This window comes from Pleurodeles waltl, chromosome 12 (genome assembly GCF_031143425.1).
Source record: "Pleurodeles waltl isolate 20211129_DDA chromosome 12, aPleWal1.hap1.20221129, whole genome shotgun sequence".
Classification (NCBI taxonomy): Eukaryota; Metazoa; Chordata; class Amphibia; order Caudata; family Salamandridae; genus Pleurodeles; species Pleurodeles waltl.
Window position 1 is genome coordinate 329,636,010 of NC_090451.1, and position 15,865 is coordinate 329,651,874.

Genomic DNA, 15,865 nt, shown 5'->3' on the forward strand with positions numbered 1-15,865 from the left:
GTCAGAAAGATGGGTCCAGTCCTTGTCCTCAGCAGAGCAGAGATCAGCAGGCAGCAGGCAGCTCAACAATGCAGAGAAGCAGTTCCTTGGAACAGCCAATCCAGGCTGAGTGGCAATCCTTACAGCACACCAGTCTTTACTCCAGCAGAGTTCTTCCCAAGTCCAGTAGTGATCTGATTTGCTAGGGTCAGAGCTCCAGTAATTACACCAAAAAGTGCCTTTGAAGTGGGGCACTTCAAAGCAGCTCCTTGAAGTGCACAGGTCCCATTTCATCCCAGCCCTGGCTCCAGTCTATCAGTAGGGGGTAATCCGCCCTTTGTGTGGGGACAGGCACTTCCCTATTGAAGTGTAAGTGTGAGCTCCCCTCACCCTTCCAGCCAAGGAAGGCCCACCAGTGTGCAAATGAATGCAGATGAGTCTTTTGCTTGCAATCCGGCTTTTGAAACCCCACTAGACACCAGGGATTTTTTTTTTTTCATGAAACTGTCAAAAGGGAGCGACCCCTTGGGCAAGGGTCGCTCCCAGGGGGGGCATTATTTTGGGAAGGACTTTTCTGCCCCCCCTGGGGGCAGATCGGCCTATTATTAGGCCTTTTCTGCCCCCAGGGGGGGCAGAAACCTCTAGGCACCAGGGATCTTTTTTTTTTTTTTTTTTTTTGTGATGTTTTCTTTTTTTTTTTAGGTGGGGAGCGACCCCTTAGGCAAGGGTCGCTCCCCTAGGGGGCAATATATATTTAGGCCATTTCTGCCCCCTTTGGGGGCAGATTGGCCTATTTTGATGAGGCCAATCTGCCCCCAAGGGGGGCAGAAACCATTAGACACCAGGGAGTTTTTTTTTTGCGCACGAATTTCACGCAACGGGAGCGACCCCTTGGGCAAGGGTCGCTCCGGGGGGGGGGAGCATTTGTTTGGGAAGGCCTTTTCTGCCCCCCCTGGGGGAAGATCGGCCTATTATTAGGCCGATCTGCCCCCAGGGGGGGCAGAAACCTCTAGGCACCAGGGATCATTTCTTTTTTTTTTTTCTTTTTGTTATTTTTTCTTTTTTTTTTTGGTGGGGAGCGACCCCTTAGGCAAGGGTCGCTCCCCTAGGGGGCAAATTATATTTAGGCCATTTCTGCCCCCCTTGGGGGCAGATTGGCCTATTTTGATGAGGTCAATCTGCCCCCAAGAGGGGCAGAAACCATTAGAGACCAGGGAGTTTTTTTTTTTGCATGAATTTCACGCAAGGGGAGCGACCCCTTAGGCAAGGGTCGCTCCCTGGGGGGGGGGGGGAATTATTTTAGGCCATTTCTGCCCCCCTTGGGGGTAGATCAGCCTATTTTGATTAGGCTGATCTGCCCCCAAGGGGGGCAGACACCACTAGGCACCAGGGATTTTTTGTATGTTTTGTTTTACAGATGGGGAGCGACCCCTTGGACAAGGGTCGCTCCCCTGGAGTGGCAAATTGTATTTAGGCCATTTCTGCCCGCTTTGGGGGCAGATCGGCTGATTTTAGGTCAATCTGCCCCCAAGGGGGGCAGAAACCACTAGGCACCAGGGATCTTTTTTTTGCGCCGTCACGCAAGGGGAGCGACCTTGCAGGCAAGGGTCGCTCCCCGTGGGGGGGGGGGGTGGGGGGGCAAATTTATTTTAGGCCATCTATTGGTATTAGGCCGATCTGCCCCCAGGGGGGGCAGAAACCTCTAGGCGCCAGGGCACATTTTTTTTTTGCAGGTTTTTTTTTGTTTGTTTGTTTTTTTAGAGATGGGGAGCGACCCATCAGGCAAGGGTTGCTCCCCTGGGGGGCAAAGTGTATTTAGACCATTTCTGCCCCCCTTGGGGGCAGATTGGTCGATTTTAGGTCAATCTGCCCCCAAGGGTGCAGAAACCACTAGGCACCTGGGATTTGTTTTTTGGCACCAATGTCACGCAGGGGGAGCGACCCCGTAGGCAAGGGTCGCTCCCGGAGGGGGGGGGGTGCGAGTTGGGGGGACAAATTTATTTTAGGCCATTTCTGCCTCCCCTGAGACTATTATTAGGCCGATCTGCCCCCAGGGGGGGGGGGCAGAAACCTCTAGGCGCCAAGGGCAATTTTTTTTTGTTTGATTTTTTAGAGATGGGGAGCGACCCATCAGGCAAGGGTCGCTGCCCTGGGGGGCAAACTGTATTTAGACCATTTCTGCCTCCCTTGGGGGCAGATTGGTCAATTTTAGTTCAATCTGCCCCCAAGGGGGCAGAAACCACTAGGCACTGGGGATTTGTTTTTTGGCGCCAATGTCACGCAGGGGGAGCGACCCCATAGGCAAGGGTCGCTCCTGGGGGGGGGGGGGGGGGGTTGGGGGGGCAAATTTATTTTAGGCCATTTCTGCCCCCAGGGGGGGCAGAAACCTCTAGGTGCCAGGGCAAATTTTTTTTTTGTGATTTTTTTTGTTGTTTGTTTGTTTTTTTAGAGATGGGGAGCGACCCATCAGGCAAGGGTGGCTCCCCTGGGGGGAAAACTGTATTTAGACCATTTCTGCCCCCCTTGGGGGCAGATTGGTCGATTTTAGGTCAATCTGCCCCAAGGGGGCAGAAACCACTAGGCACCGGGGATTTGTTTTTTGGCCCCAATGTCACGCAGGGGGATTGACCCCGTAGACAAGGGTCGCTCCTGGGGGCGGTGGGGGTTGGGGATGCAAATTTATTTTAGGCCATTTCTGCCACCGGGGGGGGGGGGCAGAAACCTCTAGGCACAAGGGCAAATGTTTTTTTTGTGTTTTTTTTTTTTTTTTTTTTTTTTTTAGAGATGGGGAGCGACCCATCAGGCAAGGGTCGCTCCCCTGGGGGGCAAATTGTATTTAGACCATTTCTGCCCCCCTTGGGGGCAGATTGGTCGATTTTAGGTCAATCTGCCCCCAAGGGGGCAGAAACCACTAGGCACCGGGGATTTGTTTTTTGGTGCCAATGTCACGCAGGGTGAGCAACCCCGTAGGCAAGGGTCGCTCCCGGGGGGGGTGGGGGGTGGGTTTGGGGGGCAAATTTATTTTAGGCCATTTCTGCCCCCCCTGGGGGCAGAAACCTCTAGGCGCCAGGGCAAATTTTTTGTTTGTGTTTTTTTTTGTTTGTTTGTTTTTTTAGAGATGGGGAGCGACCCATCAGGCAAGGGTCGCTCTCCTGGGGGGCAAACTGTATTTAGACCATTTCTGCCCCCCTTGGGGGCAGATTGGTCAATTTTAGGTCAATCTGCCCCAAGGGGGCAGAAACCACTAGGCACCGGGGATTTGTTTTTTGGCGCCAATGTCACGCAGGGGGAGCGACCCCGTAGGCAAGGGTCGCTCCTGGGGGGGGAGGGGGGGAGTTGGGGATGCAAAATTATTTTAGGCCATTTCTGCCCCCCATGGGGGCAGATCGGCCTATTATTAGGCCGATCTGCCACCGGGGGGACAGAAACCTCTAGGCAGCAGGGCAATTTTTTTTTTTGTGTTTTTTTTTTTTTTTTTTTTTTTTTTTAGAGATGGGGAGCGACCCATCAGGCAAGGGTCGCTTCCCTGGGGGGCAAATTGTATTTAGACCATTTCTGGTCGATTTTAGGTCAAGGGGGCAGAAACCACTAGGCACCGGGGATTTGATTTTTGGCGCCAATGTCACGCAGGGGGAGCGACCCCGTAGGCAAGGGTCGCTCCTGGGGGGGGGGGGGCCTGGGGCCGGCTGAGCTAGAGGCCAAAATCCACAGGTTGGCACTTTGCAAAAAACACCTCTGTTTTATGTGAAAAAATATGTTGTGTCCACGTTCTGTTTTGGGCCATTTCCTTTCGTGGGCGCTAGGCCTACCCACACAAGTGAGGTACCATTTTTATCGAGAGACTTAGGGGAACGCTGGGTGGAAGGAAATTTGTGGCTCCTCTCAGATTCCAGAACTTTCTGTCACCGAAATGAGAGGAAAAAGTGTTTTTTGGCCAAATTTTGATGTTTGCAAATGATTCTGGGTAACAGGACCTGGTCAGAGCCCCGCAAGTCACCACATCTTGGATTCCCTTAGGTCTCTAGTTTTTAAAAATGCGCTGGTTTGCTAGGTTTCCCCAGGTGCCGGCTGAGCTAGAGGCCAAAATCCACAGGTAGGCACTGTTTTCTATGAAAAAATGTGATGTGTCCACGTTGTGTTTTGGGGCGTTTCCTGTTGCGGGCGCTAGGCCTACCCACACAAGTGAGGTATCATTTTTATCGGGAGACTTGGGGGAACGCTGGGTGGAAGGAAATTTGTGGCTCCTCTCAGATTCCAGAACTTTCTGCCACAGAAATGTGAGGAACATGTGTTTTTTTAGCCAAATTTTGAGGTTTGCAAAGGATTCTGGGTAACAGAACCTGGTCCGAGCCTCACAAGTCACCCCATCTTGGATTCCCCTAGGTCTCTAGTTTTCAGAAATGCACAGGTTTGGTAGGTTTCCCTAGGTGCCGGCTGAGCTAGAGGCCAAAATCTACAGGTAGGCACTTTGCAAAAAACACCTCTGTTTTCTTTCAAAAATATGGATGTGTCCACGTTGCGCTTTGGGGCGTTTCCTGTCGCGGGCGCTAGGCCTACCCACACAAGTGAGGTATCATTTTTATCGGGAGACTAGGGGGAACATAGAATAGCAAAACAAGTGTTATTGCCCCTTGTCTTTCTCTACATTTTTCCCTTCCAAATGTAAGACAGTGTGTAAAAAAGACGTCTATTTGAGAAATGCCCTGTAATTCACATGCTAGTATGGGCACCCCGGAATTCAGAGATGTGCAAATAACCACTGCTTCTCAACACCTTATCCTGTGCCCATTTTGGAAATACAAAGGGTTTCTTGATAGCTATTTTTTACTCTTTATATTTCAGCAAATGAATTGCTGTATATCCGGCATAGAATGAAAACCCACTGCAGGGTGCAGGTCATTTATTGGCTCTGGGTACCTAGAGTTCTTAATGAACCTACAATCCCTATATATCCCCGCAACCAGAAGAGTCCAACAGACGTAACGGTATATTGCTTTCGAAAATCTGACATTGCAGGAAAAAGTTAGAGAGTAAAACGTAGAGAAAAATTGTTTTTTTTTCACCTCAATTTCAATATTTTTCTTTTTCAGTTGTTATTTTCTGTAGGAAACCCTTGTAGGATCTACACAAATTACCCCTTTCTGAATTCAGAATTTTGTCTACTTTTCAGAAATGTTGTGGTTTCTGGGATCCAGCGTTGGTTTCATGCCCATTTCTGTCACTGACTGGAAGGAGGCTGAAAGCACAAAAAATCGTAAAAATGGGGTATGTCCCAGTAAAATGCCACAATTGTGTTGAAAAATTGGGTTTTCTGATTCAAGTCTGCCTGTTCCTGAAAGCTGGGAAGCTGGTGATTTTAGCACCGCAAACCCTTTGTTGATGCCCTTTTCAGGGACAAAAACCACAAGCCTTCTTCTGCAGCCTCTTTTTCCAATTTTTTTGAAAAAAACGAAATTTTCACTGTATTTTGGCTAATTTCTTGGCCTTCTTCTGGGTAACCCACAAAGTCTTGGTACCCCTAGAATCCCTAGGATGTTGGAAAAAAAGGACGCAAATTTGGCGTGGGTAGCTTATGTGAACAAAAAGTTATGAGGGCCTAAGCGCGAACTGCTCCAAATAGCCAAAAAAAGGCTCGGCACAGGAGGGGGAAAAGGCCTGGCAGCGAAGGGGTTAAGAGAGTGAGAGTGCAATGTGAAAGAGAACACATAATGGATAGGAGAAGTGAAGCATTTACTGGACTAAGAGAAGTATATCTGTCTTCTGATCAAATAGGCACATCCTGTTGATCTATGCCCAATGGTGATTTTCTTTCAGTCAGTGTGCCACTTGATGGCCGACCTCAGTTGCCTCTTCTGATTGGTGCTCAGGGCTGGACACCTACTTGTAATACAGATATATATCTTCAACTGTCGAGGGTAAGGCTGACTGATTTTGGAAGCCACAATGTAACCAAACAATGGACTATGTGGCAGGCAAACTCCAATGAGAAGCTGCCACCTTCTCAGGAGGAAAAAGCCAAAGGTTTAAAAACACATATTCTTGCTGGATGAAAACTTTAAAGGGTTGAAGATGCCAAAAATCAGGAATCCAACAGTGCAAGTTTACTGGAGCTAAGAGTCAGAATCAGCAAGTGGAAGGAGGGAGAAAACAAGCAAAGGAACACAGCTTTCTTGCAAACTACCCTTCAACCAGACTGAAGACTTTATATAGTAACTGAACATAAAAGGAAATTACATTAATCCATGACAGGAAACATAATTAATTGAAAAACTCAGGTAGGATCCAACGTAGAAATAGATATTATGGCAAAGGAAAAGAAAAGAGTGAAACCCTGAACAGGACAACATGTGGAGCATTTTTAAAATGCAGCTAAAACACTCAGGCAGGTGACTGCCAGTTTGGGGTTGGAGGGGCAACATCCAAAACCCAGGTGCTCGAGAAAAGGCAGCCCCAGGTCTGTTAATCTCTCAGCCTGCAGTAACAGGCTTCTTGTGGTATTTTCTGAGCCCCAGGAACTGCAGAACCACACATAGTACTGCTGTTCTTGGGTACCCTGGCAGTGAAGATGTTGCAGACACTGAAATTGGAGGGTGAGCTGGATGTCATTGACATACAAGTGGTATCTTCTGCAATGATATTGTAGTATGTGAGACACCACGAACATGTAGCTATAGAAGAAAGTCAACAGAGAGGCAGGATAGTCATGGGCCCTGACAGCGATGTTGGGAATTTTGGATACAAAGGATTCAAGTTTGTTTTGATGTGTGGCTGCTCTTGGAGGAAGAAAACCAAGATTGGACACATCCACCATATCCAAAGAGTGTGGTGAGGGGATTGATCAAACGTATTTTGTGTTTTCTTGTCGCAATCAATTACTGTAAAGCAAATGCGTCCAACTTAGTTTCATGACAGCCCGATCCGTACCAGATTTTCACGGTGGCCACATGAGATAGATTTGCTTATAGTGGGACTAAGTGGAAATATTTTTAATAGTCATAGGATATCCTGAAAATCTGGCATGGATCTGTCTCACCCGAATCTCTGTAGGACACCCTGCTTTAGAAAGCTCAAATAGGATGAGTGCCCATAAGGTTGAATATTAAGTGGAATGTAAAAATGATTGCTGAGTGTCTGCAAATTACACAACTGAAAAATAGGAAAGAGAGGAAAAACGATATAAAATCAGGTTTTATAAACACACTATGAAACTGAGGCAAATATATAAGTGCTACGAAGGTAAGAGGTGTAATGTGCAAAAAGAAAATAATGCATTATTATAAATAATAGAGAAATACTGGACAAAAGGTGCTTGACGAACAATCAGTTCTAATTGCTATTCGGTGGTAACAAGCTGAAACACAATGTCTTAACGTAAGACATTGTTTACTGCATTGCTATGTATTATAGTATACCGTTTCATTTTTTTTCAGAAATGTAATGTTTAATGTTTGTCCTTTTAGATGTATCAGGTCATCATAGTCAAGACAGGAAGCTTTGATGAAAGCAAATCGATCATTGAGCGCCGATACTCAGACTTCGAGAAGCTGCACAGAACTCTTTTGCGGGATTTCAAGGAAGAAATGGAAGAGATTTTGTTTCCCAGGAAGAGGGTGACGGGAAACTTCTCAGAGGAAATGATCAACGAAAGAAAATTAGCTTTACAGGATTATCTGGGAGCGCTGTATTCAGTGAGATGCATCCGGAGGTCGGCGGATTTCATCGACTTCTTCACAAAGCCGCAGCTGGAGGAGGCCTACAGCTGTCTGCGAGGGGGGCAGTACACGGATGCCTTAGACATTTTTCTGCACATGCTGAATCTGCAGGAAAAGCTGAGCCCTCACTGCCCTGCTCTGACCGTCCCTACCCTCTGCGCCATACTGGTGTGTCACAGGGACCTGCAGAACCCTGCCGACGCCTTTGAGGCGGGGGAAAAGGCGGTATTTCTTCTGCACAGTCACCACGGCCATAAGTACTACGTGCCTTTGCTCGAGGCCATGATTATCCTGGCGTACCAGCTCGGGAAAGAGTTTGCTGCGTTTCAAGAGAAGCTGCGAGAAGGCGAATCGAGACAGGTCCAGCTCAGAGCTGTTACTCTGAAAGAGCTGGTAGTTCAGGAATACACGCACTAGCTGCCACAGAAACAAAAGCGGGATGCAGGAGAAGAAATGGGGCATATAGTGACCATGTGCTGTAAAGAAGCTGCTGCTGGGGGGGATCATTATCGGGCAGACAGGAGACCAGCGTCAAAATACTTTTCGATTTCTAAATATATATGAGAGTGTTTTGCGAGCTTCACTAACACCCACAGCATAATTACAGTATGACCATGAGCAGGGCAAATTTTCCTCACACACAGAACAGGCACAGCACAAAGACCTACACAAGTTGTGCTAGCATAGTCTGTTCATGCAAAGAGCAAATATCAACACAACAGAAAAGGTACAGCCCGGGCAGCCGCAGTGCAAGCTTCCCTTACTCAAGCGGATTAGGTACAAGCACAGCTGTGCAAGCTTCTGCTCCCCTCTCTCTTACACACATGCACCCACATACAATAAGTAGGCAACAACGTGGACATCAGTGGTCCAGGTTTCATTCACACGCACACGCACACAAACAGACAGCACCAGGTGAGGTTTCCTCGCCCACAGAGCAGGTACCTATCAAGGATTGCAGCAGAGCAAGCTTTTCCCATGTATCCAGGACAGAATGGGAACATCACAAGCAGAATGATTAGAAGCTTCCATCGTGCACAAAATATATACAGTACAGCTGGCAGTAGCACAACCTTCCACCACACAGTGAACAGTGCACATCCATGCAGAAGAGAAAGCACAACCTCTCGATTGTGAATCATGAAGAGCACAGTGTTACTTTCACTGGGTCTTTCAGGCTCTATCATCTTGTCACTTTCACTGCCTTATGCCTGAGGGCTTCTGGACTTGACATTAAAGCTACAAGTGGTTTAACTTCATTTTACATTGTTAAATTTATGACCTTTTAATTTTGTAAATGTGAATGTCGGTTACATGAAATCCCTTTTATTAGATCTGATTTGTCAACTTTAGTTGTGTGATCCAGTCCTTTTTTGGGATCTTTGGTAAATTTCTTGAGAAATGTCGCCACACTGGGGTCAAGCTCCGGAGTGTCAGCCACCTTGCCCACAAGAGAGGGGCGGGTGCATTCAGATCGAAGGGTACTACGTACATCTTTATCAAAACCCCCGCGAAGTCTATCCTGCACATAATGGGCTACTTCAGTGCAAGGAACCCATTCAGTTGATCTGGGGTGTATAATGTTTTCTGGAACAAAAAGTAGATTCCCTTGAAGAGATACCTCTTCAAAGTCATAGCGTTTAGATTTTCGTTTGCGCTTTCCCGAAAGTTTGGGTTCCGAAATATCTGAATCAGAATGTGAGTCGGAAGACTGAGAACGATCTTTATGCGCCCCTGAAGGAGTAGGAACATTTTCAGAAGGGGGTTGGAGATCTGAACGATATTCATTATCATTGAGCACAGCCAAAGCCATTTGGGAAAGGATCTCTCCTGAAGATAAAGGACCCACCGGTCCCATGTTGGTAAAACCAGGTTCTCTGGGTTGAGATTCATTGCTTCGTGATCCAGTGGGAGGGGGGTCCCATCAATTCTCTCTGTCCATATCTGACCAAGAGTCTACTAAATGGTTTAAGTGCTTTTATCAAAGACTGATTGACAGAGTCTTGAACATGGTGGCCAAGGGCTCGCACCAATCTCTCCTCCATCTGTTCAGGGAAGGGACCTTCCACTTCCTCCTGGTAGTATTCATCCTCCCCAGCAAAATAAGCCATGGCAGGATACAGATGGAGTTCAAGGGGGAGGCAGCCCCAGCAGGTAAATAAGCTCTTTAGTTAAAGAGTATAACTTGTAAAATGTACAGATGTACAATTATATTGATGACCCAAATCACGTGGAGGGAGCACCTGCAGCAGACTCCTAGGCGAGGCCTGTTCGTTTATTCGCCTCTGGCGTTCTGAGGGGCAGAATAAGCTTTTGTGCGATCCGCGCGCTGCACTGGACAGAGACTCCGAAGAAAAACGGAATCTCCGAGTCTGCGCATGTGCGGGCTCGAAAAAGCTAAAAATAGAGAGCAGACTGCTCTCTAAAGCAGCACTCACTCGGTCTCTCTTGGAGACTGAGTAAATCACTCCTTAATCCGCTCCGCGGGCGCAGAAATCCAAGAACTACGCTGCGGCGGGAATAAAACCGCATTAAGCGGCACGCGATAGGGAAAGGAAGGCTATTATTCCCGATGAGCGTAAGGGTGAAGATAAATCGAGAGGAACGAATGTCGCGTCCCCCGATGATCAAGCGCCGCTCAGCCCCGCTCCCACTCCACGGGTCTCGATAAGTAAGAAAACCAGCAAAACCATCACAATATTACAAATAAATGTAGCATATATGTGAAAAGGGACTCAACTTTGTGTAGTTTTCACGCTAAGCTTAGGAGAAGGTTATTGCACATAGTCCTGATGAAGCGCCAGTTGATCTGGTAGGACTTTTTGAGACGTGAAACATATTGACTTCCTTTAGTGGTCAAAGAATATCTCTTCCTCCACTATTTTGGTAGAGTGTGGGATCATCACTTACCTTTCACTCAGTACTGTTTTTTAATCTTGACCGGCACCCGTTCTCGCGTGATAAATTTTGTTTTTCGAGTGGGTTGCCGAGCCAATTTTAAACCTTTTTCTCTCCAGCTTTTTTCTTTTTTGCCTATAGGTTTAAATTTATTCCTATTCACTCCATACTACGGCACAGATCACTACAAAAGATCTCCGTCAGACATTGCAGCACCGGTCTGGCAAGGAGCAAGCCCTATAATGAAGCATGACACCAAACGGATGTGTGAGGGCTTTTGCTTCTATATTTAGAAGTGCCTAGTAGACTTGGGTCTTTCTTTTGGAACAGTGTACTTTATTTTTTCAATAATGCCGTAATCTGTCATATTAAGGGTGATGAATTTAGCTTTAGCTTTATAAATTGTAGGCCTTAACTTAGCGAGTGTCTTGGCCTATTTTGCCAGGCCTCATGTAGAAGCTGTATTTCTTAGCGTTTAATACAAATGCTGACCAAGTGAATTAAACTGTGAACTGTCTATTGTATTGTTTAAATGTTCTCATAATGGAAGCTTTTCGTGAGAACCGGCTGCTAGGAGATGATGTTCTTTCTAATGCAACGTTTTATGTGTAATGTGTGTGGGACTGACTTTCCCAGGACAAGAACAATGAAGATTCTAACTAGAGTGGAAGCTGAAACAATATTGTCACCTGGCAAGCCGGATGATGAAGACATCACAAGACGAACCAATCAACAATATGAGAATGGAGAAATATTAGAATTCATAGATTTAGTATAGTAGTTTAATTGGACAGAGTGTGAACATACGATTAACTGACCAATAGGGAATCAGGAGATAGTTTAGGTGACTATGATAAAACAACGCCGCAGAGGGAGAAGATTCTGAAAGACAATTCATTCCGATATTTTGAGAGAAGAGAGATCATTCTGCTATTCCGACATTGGGCTCATATCCCCCTGACTGAGAGCCTGATGCCTTGCTAATCGACTGCTGTCCTGAGGATGAAGACTGATTCTGCTTTGCTGATCCATATCAAGGATAGGTATACTCTAAAACTTGATTATTATGCATATTTGTTTTTCCTTTCTAGGTACCAACTGCGCTGTTTGACTATGACTCTATCATAGTTAGATTCTTTCCAAATTGGTGTTACTAAATTGTTTTGCATGAAGCCCAAGATGTTGATGCTAATCTGATGTTAGTTGAGGATCCTGATTTATGAAAATAGAGACTAATGCTTGATGGATTTCTCTGCTTAACTTCATGTATCTCATATCGTCAACGCAGCTGACTCTGCTAATGATTTGCATCATAACTTTAGGATGTGTTGTAGTTCAAGCTTTGATTAGACTGCGTTTCTTCCGCCACTTTGGACAACCAGTGTTGTTTCTGTATGTGTTTCATTTGATTTTTAGATTAATCTACATGACCTTAGTGTTGTTAATATAGGGAAATAAACATTCTAAACTTTTACTAAAAGTGTGGTTATTCATGACTGAAAGGTCATGGTGCATGATAATTACTGACTCCATTGATTATTGATTTTATTGACTACTGATTGTTGATTATTGTGTATCGATTATTGATTTATGTACTGGAGCTATGGTAAGAACTTCTTAGTTGCAAGTCAAAAGGTTCATTGACCTATTCGTGTCCCCTTGTAAGTTTACTTATTAAGGTCTGACGCGCTAACAGTTATGGTAGCAGACTAATGGTTAGTCTCCTTAAGAGCTTGCCATAGACATTCGGGTCAGAGTGACAGGTGTGCACAGAGATGGTAGCAGTTTGATGAGTTGGTCCTTTGAGAATTCATTATTATTGAGATTTGGATTTTGTTTTTCATTGATGATAATTGGAGAGAAAATGATGTTCCCTTAAGTCCAGAAATGACTTTCCCAGTCCCTGGATCCTGCTAATGGGTGTTTGAGGATGTTCCCGACGTTCTAGTGATAATGTGAGTGAAATAGGTTGCGCTTGCACAGCTTATGCAAATTGTGTGTGAACTGTGAGGTTTGTGAGGGTTTTAGGTAGTTTGCATACTCCAAATGAAGTTGTAGTAGGAGTGGGCATACTCCGCAGGATGAAAGTAGGGAAGTCGTCAAACTTCATATGTGTGTGGCACTTTGTGCTCAAAAATTGTCCACATGGTTGTTGATGTACGGACCCTGTGTGGTCTAAGACTCCGGAGTATATTGAAGAGTGTATGAAACACTTGGTTTATGTTGTAATCTGTCTGGTTTAGTAGGTTGATCGGGTGTGGTCAACAATTCAGTTTGTGAGTTAAAGTGGGTGAGAGAACATTTCAACTGAGATCTGGGGAGTCCTATCTTTACCAGGACAGATCCATTGATCAGTTAAGAGTAAAATTTGTGGGTTGAATTTTGCTTGCGAATCTGGGAGACTGAGAAAGAAGGAGTAGCTGTAAGTGTGGAAAGAGCCATCAGTGAAAAATCCGTAAGGTTTCTGAAACAATTGTGTTACCTTTCCTATAGTAAACCAGCAGATTTGTTTTGGGTTTTGTTTTTCGATTAGTGCTTGCAATATTTTGCATTAGTTTTGTGTGAATTGGAGTTTAGGAGGACAAGCCACAAGACTTTGTCAGCCGCAGTACGTGTGAGTGTGACATCATTGGAGCCGCACAGGGATAGGTCGGTTTGTGAGAAGGGTCGCGCACGGATTGGCAGCCGTCCGTGAGAGACAATTGGTTCAGAGTGTGGGTGAAAGGAATCTTGGGATTAAGAGTTATTTCCTGATTTTATTTTGAATAAACAAAAGTAGAAAAGTAGAAGTTTTTCAAAGCATTTAAAAGTGCCCAAAGGGGAGATACGTATAATACAGCGAGTGTAGGTGAGGCTACACAAACAGAGAATACGCCAGCTTACATTGTAATGGAAGACAGATGTGTTGCGCCATGTCTTTGGTTGAAGCAATGGTGCAAATTGACAGAGAAAGATGGGAGCTTAGCGTTTCCTACAAATAGGACGTTCAATTTGAGAGTTTTGGAGCATTTACTGATGGTGCTATATGAATCGAAGCCTCTTCCAAGACCAGCACAGTTTGAGGCATTTGCGATTTGGGAGCTAGTAGCCATAAAGCAACAGCAATTGAAATTTGAGAGGAGGATGAGAAGGGCAGAAAAGACTCTAGGGGAGACTAGATGGGACTGTGTTCAGAAGGTATGGAGGACAGAGACTGTGCAAGGGATTACGTTTTTTCCGGCAAGTATGCAGGAGAGTGAGAAGGAAAGAAAGAAAGTTACTAGGAAAGCTAGTAAAAGTCTGTCCGAGAGTAAGGAGGCTAGAAAGTCTTCCACAATGGAGGAAGACTCGGACTATGAGGAGTTTATTACACAGTTATTGAGTGATCAACCACTACCATATACAGTACATGAGAGTGGTCTGAGTACTAGTGTTGATCCGACAGCCTCTACACAGGTTAACGGGACAGCGAGTCCGGTGCAGGTTGATTCTAACCTGACACAAAATACGGTGCAAAGTGGTCTTAATGTGCCAGCTACTCCTGTAGTGCAGACACAGATGCAACCGCTACAGGTACAGAGAATATAACCTTATGTGCCCATTATGGAAACAACTTCGAACTTAGTGGTGCCCACGGAGCAGGTGATTCTGAGACCAATACTGGTTCAGACTGAGCCGGCTCCGATTTTGTTTCCTCAAGTGCAGCTGTAGGTAATGCCAAGATTTACTCCAGTAACAGGGACACAGTCAGACATGACTCAGATGATGAATCAGAAAATGGGAGTTACTTTCCCACAGAGTGTAGGTGCCAGAGCAGCCCCAGATGCTATATTGCTACCAATTACAGTTGGTCCAGCTGTACCATTATTTGCATAAAAGGAACCGACTGTAAGTGAACAGAGAGCAATGACCCAGAGCCTAATGAGAGGAGGACCTAATGAACATATCCAGGTAGTCTTTCCTGCGGGTCAGACTTTTGAAGGATCAAGATCATTGTTAGACTTTAGTCCACTTGTAGCACTTCCAGATACAGTGACAGGGCCAAATGTTAGCCAGAACTTGAAGTTATTGACACCGCAGACTCGGAATGCAATTGCTCAGCAGGTGCCCCCGGTCCAAGCGAGTAACATTTCGTTACAGGGACTGACAGTTCAGCATTTAACTGAATGGTGAGACAAGCTGAATACTCCGCAGAATGCCCCTAGAGGAGAGGAGTATTTGAATTGTGCTAGGCTAAGCATGGAAGTGGGTGAACTTATTGAGGGAACGATGGGGGTGAATAGGTTTGAATCCTCCACAGAGGCAGAATTTAGATATTTGTGCCCCAATATTACAAGAGAAGTGAGCAAGGTGTACAGAGATTAGCAGATTTAGCAGAGAAGTACAGCCTAGAGATTGAGAAAACTAAGCATTTGAAAAGGAATTACAGGTTAGATTTTGAGGCGAAAGATTTTTAACACATGAGATCGGCTGGAATGAAGGCACACCTTAAAGATTACTGCAGAGTGCTCAGACCAGGGAAGCATTAGACAAATGGTAAGGCAGATGGGTAAAGAAAAGAGACAAGAGAAAAAGGGATTCATTGGAGATGACTGAAAACAGACAACAGGATAAAGATCCAGATTTTACCAATGAGAGAGAGATTCCAGGGGGGAATTTTGTTCACGTCCCATGGAGCAGAAGTGACATTCTACAATTTAGAAATGATTATTCAAAATTGAGAGAAAAGCCATTAGCGTGGTATCAGCAGACAGACAGGTTTGTGAAACTGGTGAAGTGTTTGTGGGAAGACTTGAACACATTACTAAAGATAGTGGATCCAGCTGACTTGTGGATCGAGTGCAAGAGGAGTGTAGACTGGCCAACAAGTGAACCGGAGAGAGACAAAAATACAGGTGCACCGTCCCCTGAAGGAATAAAATATTAGTATAAGGTGATCGAGTTTCTGAAATCAAGGATTTCGCCTAAGAATATTGATTGTCAGAGAATTGACAGGACAGCTCAGGAAGCAAAAGAATTGATACATGCATATTATGAGAGATTGTTGCAGGCATTCAAACATTACAGTGGTACAGAAACAATTGAGGCAAAAGACATGTTTCATTTCGTGTTCAGATTTGTGGAAGGATTGAGACCTGAAATTAGCCAGATGATTAAGAATCATTTGATTTGCTGGCAAGCAAAGCCGATTGATAAGGTGTTGCATTATGCAAAATACTGTAGTGATGAGACTGAGTTGAAGCAGAAAAAGTTGAAAGAGAAAGCAATAGTGGTGCAGATTAAAGCAGCTGAAACAG

The 15,865-nt window shown here is 45.4% G+C and overlaps 2 protein-coding genes across 2 annotated transcripts in view; both read left to right on the top strand.

Annotated features, from left to right (window-relative positions):
- The window catches only part of LOC138267475 (sorting nexin-20-like), a 115,654-nt gene extending 103,613 nt beyond the window's left edge, over positions 1-12,041 (top strand). The window contains exon 4 of the mRNA XM_069216443.1: positions 7,440-12,041. Coding sequence (XP_069072544.1) covers positions 7,440-8,108 — 669 coding nt within the window. The 3' untranslated portion in view covers positions 8,109-12,041. The remainder of the gene's footprint in view (positions 1-7,439) is intronic.
- The window catches only part of LOC138267476 (sorting nexin-20-like), a 167,172-nt gene that overhangs the window by 65,567 nt on the left and 85,740 nt on the right, over positions 1-15,865 (top strand). The window lies entirely within an intron of this gene.